Below are 11,191 nucleotides of genomic sequence, written 5' to 3'. Positions count from 1 at the left end.
ATCCACCCTGAGTAATCAAAATGCAAGTAAATAATGCAGAAGAATTAAGAGACATGCTCTGACTTTTAACCGTGTAAAAATTAACTGGAATTTCTGGTTTGAGAAAATAAAGAAACTTGAAACACCCAAAGACACGTTTGGACGAGCATTAGAGCACACAGTCCTCGTTAAAAATAGAAGAACATCAAGCTAGCTAGGGAAACCTCATCAAACATAACATGACAAGTTAGCTTTCAAATTCTGTTCCATATTTTACAGCAGCAAAAATAAGCATTTCGACACCCAAAACCCCAGGAGGTGAATGGGGTTATTTTATTAAATTTAAACACATCCTTACAAGCATGCCTCGAAGGTGTTGGTGCCATTCTCTTCATTATCAAGCATTTGGACAACCTGGGCCACTCTTTCTGCAATTCCTTATGAATGACACCATCAGGCATATCAAATGTCCGTCTTCTCATGGAAAGTGATCTACCGGCAGGTTGGGGGTCGATCACATCCAGCATGCCTCCCAGCTCATCCACCATTGACCTCTTTGCAGTTCGAACCATTAGCTCAGCTCCCTAAACAGCACAACTCATCAGAGCCCATTCAAGAACCAATACAAGTGATGCCATGTTAGACAGAAAGCCAGGTGCTTAGCTGCCCTGGCCGCTCCCTTCAAAACCAACATACTCTCACAATTGAAAGCAAACATTCTAGTACTCTACATCAACTAGCCCTAACAATGAGATCTAAGATATCTTGCTACTGTACTTTTCCCCGTTTAAACATGGAGTTTTTTTTTTTCAAAGTAGCAAGGTCCCAGTTTTTTTTTTTTTTGGGAAACAGTAGAAATTTATTTGGGAAAAATAACACTTTTTTTAAAAAAAAAAAAACAATCGCAACAATGCCCCAATGCCACAGCAATTAGATTTCAAACACTTGAAAGGCTGGCCGCAACCTTTGAAATTTAAAAGCAGTGCCATTTTCAAGCATATAATATAAACCACAGATTTATTATCATATGCAACCTCCAATAAAGCTTTAAAATAAATTTATGTGGTTTATATGCTTGAAAATAACATTGTATTTAAATTTCAAAGGTCGTGGCAGTGTTAATCCCCCAACCTTTAAATTTTTTTAAAAATAAAAATTTAATTGTTGTGGCATTGGCATTGCCACAACTAAAAAAAAAACTATGCTATTTTCCTAAATAAATTTCCTATTGTGATATTTTCCCAAAAATATTTTGGAACTGTGCTATTTGTTATTTTAAAAAAACTTCTTCAAACATGGTCACCTAGGAACTCATTTTTCTTCTTCTTTTATTCATGTCAATAGGAGTGCAACATGAGATATTCATGTTAAAAATATGTGGTGATGAAACTTGTGAACACAGACCAGCTATATAAGCAAAGTTCATCATCATCAGAGTGACACTTCCAACGTCTAACACAATAACCATCTCAATGATTTGTGGATGAAACAACAAAACAACATGGTCACACCTCTCTTATGGTTCATCAAATGTAAAGCATTTCATTTATTTTTCTTAGATAAGTCTTCTACATGGAAACCAACTGAATTAGACAAGGAAATATTACTTGATATGAAATTCTGAGTTAAAAGTGAGATAGTTAGCACCTCAAATGTATAGGAATATTCTTGTTAGATAAATGATATGCGAGGGAATTTTATAACATAGAAGTTCAATTCTTAACATCAAGATTTAACACTCCATAACAATCATCATCAGTTTTGTGAAGCGGAGACATAAAAAAGGTATTGAATTGGTTAAGTTTATCAATCAACTAGACTCAGCCATTGTGCCTTGACTTGAGCGATAAAAGCATGGCGTGAGTCTTAGCCTTTGTTTGATAGTATGGTGGGAGTAGCTACAGCCACAAACCCAATTATTTGGTACACCATTGCAAAAGCATCAAGATCATACTTTTGCAATTAGTGCATTTAACTATTATAACAGAAGGAGCTAGTCCAACCACACTACCAAACACAGGACTATATTCAAACCCTAATGCTGAAAAATAAAATTTGTGCAAAGTTACATCGTAGGTGCAGAATCATACATGTGGCTCTTAGAGGATCTATAGCAACTAGCAGACTTCATATACGGTTTAGCTAGGAAAATAAAAATAAGAAAATTGTTTAAAGAAGCAGTTCTAATTAAATTATTATCATGTGAACTTGAGAAATAAAAATTGATTAATGATAAAAGATAGTACAAAGTTGTATCATTTGTGTAATCCTTGTAAAAATAAATGTAGAAGGTTAAACAATGCACCACATTATAACTATATGCTAATAGCATTATATTACCATTCACACCCTCCAAGTTCATTAATTCTTATTCCAAAATGAGCAACCAATTAACAAGCTGAATTTTAATTTGAGGACAGTGAACAATTCAAAAGCTATTAGGCGGAGCAGGTCAAGCACCCGGTCATGGACTAAGTGAATGAGAGCAAAACATGTAAAAATAAATCACTGTTACAAACAACAAAAGTATGATTGTGCAAAGAACCTACAGTTGAGGAAAAACAAAGCTAACTAACATGTTGGAGCCTCTTTCATTAATTTGTAGCTGCTTAAGCAAAGCTATAAAGCAAGTTCATTTGGTTGTTACAGAACATACAAAGTACACTTGTCAAGTGAACAGCCAGTATTGAAATCATTGGCGGGTCTTGGTGAGTTGATACAATGATGGTTGGTGTTCAATATTTGCACAACAGAACATTTGTACAAAGTTAAGGAGCAGATTCACATTTTCCAAAACACGTCCTCTCCCACATTTTGATAGATTTTATCAACACAAATAAACACACTATAAATTCTTCATTTAACATACTCTTTTAGTACTAATCTTAACAGTCAAACATAGAAAGGCAGCAAAATCCAGTGGGCGAACGGGTGCAATTGAAAAAGATTGTTGTAATAACTGATGTGAAGGTATATGCTGATAAAATTCACTATGAAGTTTATCTCCCCTCATTCTGTAAAACACAATGAAGCATGGGATCTATGGACCTCGCAACTAAAGGAAAAATCTTCCATGGAAACCCATTCAGGTATTTAATCAAGCAGCATCACTCATTACTACAAGAAACCATTACACTAAAAACCAGTTGAAAAGCATAATAATCCAACACTAACATCAAGCAAATATTAAATGCAATGTCTCAGGAGGCCTAATATGCAACAATCAATAGCAGCTATCATGTTGTACTAGCATCTCAAGCAAAATCACGGAGCAGATAATTTCAAACAAATAAAACATGATTTACCTCAATGGCATCAACAGTGAGCAGCAGCACAATAATTTTCTCTGAAAAACCTCTGCCTCTCCTCAGCATCACGGGCAAGATGACGCCTATACGAAAAGTTATTAAACAACGCTCTAAGCTCCTTCAACTTTGCTTTCGCAATCGCCAACTCTCTAAGTGCACGAAGCGCCTGCGATCTCCTAATCAAATAAGTCCTAAATGTCACCCTGAATCAACAATGCTGCATCTTGCGCTGACAATTCCTTCTTCTTTCCCTTTCTCTTCTCCATCACTCCAGCCCTCTTCGCAAATGCCTAAGAGAAAAAAAAATGCCAGTAAGAAAACATAATGTACCCTCCAATGGACACTTTTAACTAACTAAAATCCCGCAATCCGGCCCGGATTACCTTTCGTAGAAACAACAGCTCCATGATCAGGGTAATCTTCTATTTCAACAAGTTCGCGTGGTGCACGCTCCTTTCTTCTCTTTCTTACCCTCTCTCTTCTTCTCTTTCTCCTTCTTCTCTTCTTTGCTACCTTCACCTGCAAATCCACTTGATGTTTCAAAAGTATACTTCCGTGACATCGGAATCTCTTCCTCTCCCTTTCCTTTAATCTCAGCCGTCCATTTATAATTCTTAACCTGCTCTTCTTTCTTCTTCTTCTCCTCCCCTCCTCCTTTGATCTCCGCCGTCCATTTATACTTCCTCTCCGTCACCGGTCCTTTAATCTCCGCAGTCCACGTGTATTTCCTCTCAGCACCACTTCCGCCGTTGATCTTCGCGTTGACAAGGCGGTCAAACTTTGACTCGAGCTCACTGACGCGGTCAGAAAGGGTCTGCAAGCGCAAGTCAGTCTCAAATCGGTCCAGAAGACTCTTGGAAGGGCAAAACGACGGCGTCTTAACCAGATCCGTCGCCGTATAAAAACACTCGAGAGAGCTAGGATTTAAGTGCAAGAGATCGAGAGCAGCAAAAGATAGTTCATCAGGTTCTTCAAAGGAGGGGAAAGCGAGTGTTTTCGGAGTGAAAACGGAGGCTTCTCTGAGGAATACAGGAGCATAGTGAGGCTCGAAGATTTCGATTCTTCTAAATCGGCTCATGACTCCGGCTAGTTTTGAAGGCTGGCTCGGAGAGTTGAGTGGGGATTATTGGGCGAGTTGAGAGGATATTGATGATTTGAAAGATGGTGATGGTGAGATATTAAGGGTAAGGGATATGTGTGAGTTCAACGAGGAGTTAGAGGGACAGGGACCGGAGGGGAGTCGAATGTGGATAACAGGGTAAAATGGGAATTTTGCTTGTTGATTGCGATGTTTATCTGGATTAGATAGCGAGGATACTGCTTTTGTTTTTGTTAGCTTTCATGTTAGCGTAAAATGGCAAAATGATAGATTCATCTGATGAAAAAAAAAAAACATCATTTTATATTTAACTAGAAGACTCAATAATTAGCTTCTCAATCGATTCAAATCTTAAACTAGATTTAATAACTATGTTTATATCCAATAATCAAAATTAGTTTTGATGCATGAGATTAACTAAAAAAACAATTTAATTATCAGTATTTTTAAAAAAGCGATCATGATGTCTAATGACACTTCACACTATATGGTATTCTAATAATTAGAATTATTTTCGACCCATTGATTATTTTTTTATTAATTAAAAATATGTCATTTCCTTCTTTTTTTCCAAATTGATGCCCATAGAAAAAAAATCAGGATAAACAATCAATCTTCTGTCACAAAAATGGAGCTAGTGGCTGGTAGAATTTGAACCAGCCAGCTGGCTAACGTTCGAAACAAGGGTCGCCGCATAATTAAGGAGGAGGAAAGTACAGAAATGTCCATGACATTATAAAACATTACCGGGGACATGAGAATCTGATAGTGCGATGACAGCATGTGGGGTCTGAAATCCTTGTCAGCTGGTAGCACGTGATTTGAGGGATTGATTCTGCTCTAGATGGGTTAATTAATAAATTGCTGGCTTTATCAGTTTTGGCATCTCAAGGTCTATATTATTAAGGGTTTTTTTTTTAATTTTATTCTTAAATTATCATATTATCGATAAATATTATATTTCTGTTTGATTTGATTGTTATATTAATGGATAAAACTTTGAGATTTAATCAAAACTCATCCTAAAAAAATTTGTATTTTAATATTTTAATTGATGTTTTTTTCTGATAAAAAATCCAATTCACTTTTATAAATAATTTCAAGATTTTCAGAAGTTGGAAACTATTCTTTTAAGCTTATAAGAAAATATAAATTTAATAAATTATGAAAAAATTCAGCTTAAAATATAAAAAATTTAAATTTTTTTATAAGAGTTTTTGATAAATAATAACGATTAAATCAAATAGAGAGACAATGTTCGCTCAAAATGTATAGTTTAAGAATAAAATTAATAGTACAAACCTCAATTAAACTCATAAATCTCCAGCACAAATTCATACAAGTATCATGTTAACAAAACATTCTTTTCAAGAATTAATTAAGATGAGATATTAAAATTTAATTAAATATTATGTATTCATAATAAAATTTGATTTCATTCTAATTAATATATATGCACTCTTTGCTTTGCAAATCCAAGATGCATATTTTTAAAATAAGAAGAAAACATTAGTACCACTCAATCAATTTGACTTTTTTTAAAAATTTATTAAACTAGATGACTTTCTTTTTCTAATTTTTTTCCTTCAAAACCATGTGATTTTAATTTTTTTTTTTAATTAAAATGAATGAAGTTATTTTATTTTCATCTAGATTAACCCACAATCCATACCTTAAACCGGTTTAATAATTCCAAATGGTCAGAGGCTAAATTTTCTAAAACAAAGGTACCATTCCATCAATCAATTTTCATTTCGGAAAATCTCAAGATACGTGAAATAAACAAATTGAATCAAGAATTACATACAAATAGTCACAAAAATCACATGGCAAAACACAAATTTATAGTAGTAATTAGGTAGGAGGAAGACAAACACTATGTTTCAGATGAGGGAAGATTCCACTTGAACTTTCTGTCATAAATCCCACTAAAGCCACGGCAATCACCACCCCACTAGCCATGCCCCAAAAAACCCTCCCCGATCTCTTCTTTACAAGAACCTTAACCATCTCTGTCTTCATCGATGGTGTCTTCTCTTCGATCAAACTCTGAAAAGCATTCTCTGCCTCCTCAAATTCAAACGAACCCGTTTCCTCAGAGGTCTGATCTCCATCTTCTTCAAGACAAGACTCGGTGGATGGAACATTATCTAGCTGGTCTTGGGTTGTCACCGTCAATGGTGTCGCCTCTTTCATCAAACTCTGAAAAGCATTCCCCGACTCCTCAAATTCACACAAGCCCGTTTCGTTAAAGGTCTGATCACCATCATCATCAAGACAAGACGCGGAGCATGAAACATTCTCTAACTGGACTTGTGTTGTCGCTGTTTTATTATTGTTGTTCCTGTCATAGAATGCAGTTTCAAGGTCTGATAACCTCTTGCCTATTTGTTGCAAGCGGTACTGCGGCCTTTTAGAGCTTGATGTTGTTTCTGCCGACAAGAGATTTTTCAGAAAGAAGAATCTTTGCTCGACGTCTTGAATATATAGTTCAGACAATTGAGTCTCGGCAGGAAGAGAGAATACTTTGTTGATGAGTTCATGTTCAAGTTCTCGCAGTTTTTTCTGCAACATTGAGGATTGTTTTGCCATGGTTTTGGGGGGTTCTTCCTCTCCTTGTTTATGGCTTGTTTTTGGTGATGAGGATGCTACAAATTGGTGGGGATTTCAGTTATCTTGGAAGGTTTCTTTATGGTGGCTAGTCGCACCGGACACGTTAAGGGAACGGTTATTCTGTCGTGGGGAGATTTGTGTCCATGCATGCGACGGTTGAGACATGAGACGAGCTTTTTAAGCTTTCATCTATCATCAAACTTAGATTAAAAAGTGTGATTAAAAAGTGTTGTAATATTTATTTTTAAAGTATATATTTTTGTTTAAAAGTATATTAAGATAATATTTTTTTAATTTTTTAAAAATTATTTTTAATATTAGTATATTACAATAATAAAAAAATAATTTTTTTTTTAAAATTAAATTTTAATAAAAAACTGTTTGGAACTCCGTTCTTGAGGGCACCTGGGTGCTATTAATCCAATTAATTAAGTGCTATAAAAATAAAAATAAAAAAACTTCGGGAATTGATCAAAGAAGATCTCGTCAATTTTTTCTTTCCTCTGTTTTATCAATTTACCTAAACAAATTTGCAAAACAATCAATGAGAGACAACGAGAAGAAACATACCATGTGGCTAAAACACACAACCAACCAACCAAATTGATATATCTGCTCTACCCAAAGACAGAAACTTGATCTGTTCTTGGAACTCGGATTATTGGAATTTGAATCCTTTCCGAGACTTGAAATTGAATTAGTAATCGTCCTGAGCATAGTCAAGAGAGGCTTGTTCAGTTATGATGCTGTAATTCTTGGCTAGAGAAAACGCCCTAATGTCAGGATTTTCTTAGAAAAGAAGCATGCTATTTCTTCCAAGCTCACCCATGCCTCAGTTTCCATCACCATTTATGTTCAGTGTATGCAAAAGCTACTTTAACGGGTCAAATTATGAGTTTGCTCTTCAATAATCACATGTTCGAGTTTTTTTAGAATTATTGAAGGTTTACATGATTATTAATTTCAATATTCGTGAAATTAATTGAGGTACGTGCTAACTGATTCGGACTCTCACGTTAACAAATAAATAAATAAATAAAAAGCCATCTCAACACCAAGGACATACATTCCACTAACCCATCAGATCACAGAGAACTCCATCGGACTTCTTATCAGAAGATTTAATTTTCCATCAGATCACAAATGAAGAGTAGTTTCTACTTCCTATAATTGAAATGATTCTGTTTTAAGAAGAATCAAAACATCAGTAATGCCTCAGCCTAATTTAGAAGTCTGTTCTGCTAGACTTACATTGCTTATTTTTACTACCATATCGTGGTTTGGAAGTCCAGCAGTCACTCAACTCCAATAAATACAATGGTGCCTTTTGTACTAGCAATCCAGAAGACAAACGGATGATGTTCTGAAAAACAATAAAGGATGGAAATCAACTGTTCATACTTCCTTGGGGTAAATTACAAAATTTTGAAAAAAAAATAAAAATAAGACCATGTTAATTGACAAGAATATCTTATAATAACGTGATTTCCAAAAAAAAAAAAAAATGGTTGGAAATTTGATTTTGCAACCAACAGCCGGGGATGCAAATTCGATTTTGCATTTGCACCCGCATTCGGGGTTGCAAATCAAGCAACTTGTAACAATTTTTGCAATCAAATTTCTGTTGCAAATTATATTTTAAAATTAAAAAATATTAAATTCCAAATTAAAATCAACAAATTCAAAATTAATATAAATTATATATTCAATTATTTAAAATAACAACACAAGAAATTAATTATACCCACAAATATATGAGCATATATAAACTCAATCTTCAAAATAATAAACTTAACTATATTATTATTACTATTCTTTGCTAAGACTTTGTTTAGGATGACGATGTTATTCTTGGCCCGTGAAGGCCTTAATGTCAGGATTTTCTTGGAAAAGCAGCATGTCATCTTCTTCCAAGCTCACCCATGCCTCAATTCCATCACCATCTTTAGTGTCCATGAAATGAAACATATTATGACCAGGGACAACCACTGCACTAAACCAACCAGGATTTCCCCAGCCAAAATCTACCTCATACACCGGCATCCGACACCAGCTATTAAACATATAGAAATCTGCATCGCTTCTGTGAAATGCTTCGATCATCTCAGTCTTGGTGTTGACCACCGAAGAAAACAAGTCATCATCACTTGAAATCTTTGCAGAATCTGTTACCCTCTTCCTTATTCCATCGTGAACTCGATCTACAAAGTGATGAAGTTCCACTTTGTTCTCATCATCATCTGCTGTGAAACGTGCAATCGCCGGGTTTGTAAAGTTCCCACAAGAATTATCTGGTACAGACATTGCAGTCTTCCCTCGCAAGTTGAATGAATGTACCAAGAAGGAAGGCCTTAACCGACCATGTTTCGCTCGAGCCACCATTGTAAGAGCCTTCCACAGAAGTGCTGTCACGACCTCCACTCGTGTCGGCTGGCGCGATCCATTAATATTGGCACTCACAACAGCCTTCAGTTTCGACATGGCTGCACTGTTAAACACAAACCTCTTCTGAATCTCAACCTTTTTCTCTCCAAAGTTTGGGGTAAAAGTAGGTATATCTCTTGGTGGGAAGAAGGAAGCTAACTGGAAACTTGGGGTACGTACTTCATCAACCCCTAATCTAGCTGCAGTAGCCCAAGCATTAATGAACGCAAATACTGAACTGGCATCGGCCGCCCTGTGTTTGATGCATACACCAATGGCCACCGCACCACATTCAAACATGTTGAACTGAACTAATACTATAGGGCCGTCTGCAGGTCGATGTGGAATTGGAGCCAAACGATTCCGAAGCTCGGTCTCAAGTTCTCCTCCTTCAAGAAGTTGTGAGAGGAAGCCACTTACTTGGGTTTCCACATATTCAGCTCCGTCGTCATTACAATCAATTATGAGATTGTTGTCAATGTATCTTCCAGCAAAGGGGTAAAAGATTGTCAAGGCCTCCGATAATGATTTTTGCAATTTCTTGCTTCTTTCAATGTTGTCTCCACCAGTACTGGATGGGTAGTAGAAAATGTTAGGTAAATATAGAAGAGGTGACTGAAACATACTTAGCCATGAAACTTTGTAGTTTCGAAGGTGGGAAGGAGTTGGAGATGATGGAGTTATCAACTTTTTAGATAGGATTTGAACGTTCATATTGGAACTCTTTTCAAGGTCTATATCAAAACAAGAAATGATCAGAAAAGAAAAGAAGAATGGTTGAAAAATATTGGCAACTTAATTTATCTGGCGGAATTGAAGAGGGATTATATATATATATATATATATATATATATATATATATATATATATATATATATTTGAAATCCTTTCACCCCAAATACACAATTTACTGTAACATTTCAATATTAAATATCAATTAATGTTCAATAATGTAAATTAATTCATCTTGGGTTTTTTTTATTATTTAATTTTCAGTTGAGATTATATTATTATTACATACGTCAGTTTATTTATAAAAGGCAAGAAACTGAATAACCGAATCTATGCAATGCCGCTAGAGAATTTCCCTAGTTGTTTACGCATAACTGCCTACATAAAAAGACCAATGACCAGGACGGAAAGAGAGTGGACTGTCTCGATAAGGAGATTCCAGGCGACCTCATAAACAATTCAGGTTATTGGATTATCAAATTAATTCAAAAATATAATTAAGTTAATTCTTTTAAAAAAAAACAATATTATTTTATATTTTAAAATTAATTTTATCGGGTGGGTTTAAATCAATTTTGACTAGGTAACTAATTAATTTACTATGCAACCCAAGTTTGATTAGATTAATGTTAAAATTAATTTAAATTGAAATCTTATTAAATTATGTTATAAATTATAAATTTATTGAATTTATATGTGAAGTTGACCAAGTTTAATAACTATAATTAATTAAAAGAAAGAAAGTAGCTTTGTTGATAGAGACAAGTCAAGAATTGGGTATAAAAAAAGGTGTTTGAAAGTTTCGTAAATGTTATTTTTTAAAAGTATTTTTTTTTTTATAAATACAATAAAATAATATTTAAAAAAAAATTATTTTTGACATTAGTATATTAAAATGATAAAAAAATATCTAACAATATTAATTTAAAATAAAATAAATAAATTTATTTTTTAAAAAAATATTTTTAAAAAAATATATATATAAAAATAATAATAATCCAAAATATCACAACAACTCGGCAAACATGCATCCATT

The 11,191-nt window shown here is 34.4% G+C and overlaps 1 protein-coding gene and 1 pseudogene across 1 annotated transcript; both read right to left on the bottom strand.

The window, feature by feature from the left end:
* Positions 1–174: 174 nt before the first annotated feature.
* On the bottom strand, positions 175–4,491 carry LOC118042531 (BAG family molecular chaperone regulator 7-like; annotated as a pseudogene).
* A 4,353-nt stretch (positions 4,492–8,844) lies between these two features.
* Positions 8,845–10,137, bottom strand: LOC118042525 (acetyl-CoA-benzylalcohol acetyltransferase). Its single transcript, XM_035050228.1, has one exon. It carries the CDS (start codon positions 10,135–10,137, stop codon positions 8,845–8,847), a length of 1,293 nt encoding a protein of 430 aa, XP_034906119.1.
* Between the last annotated feature and the right edge of the window lie 1,054 nt (positions 10,138–11,191).

This window comes from Populus alba, chromosome 15, assembly GCF_005239225.2.
Source record: "Populus alba chromosome 15, ASM523922v2, whole genome shotgun sequence".
NCBI classification, from domain to species: domain Eukaryota; kingdom Viridiplantae; phylum Streptophyta; class Magnoliopsida; order Malpighiales; family Salicaceae; genus Populus; species Populus alba.
This window is presented reverse-complemented; position numbering and strand designations above follow the sequence as displayed.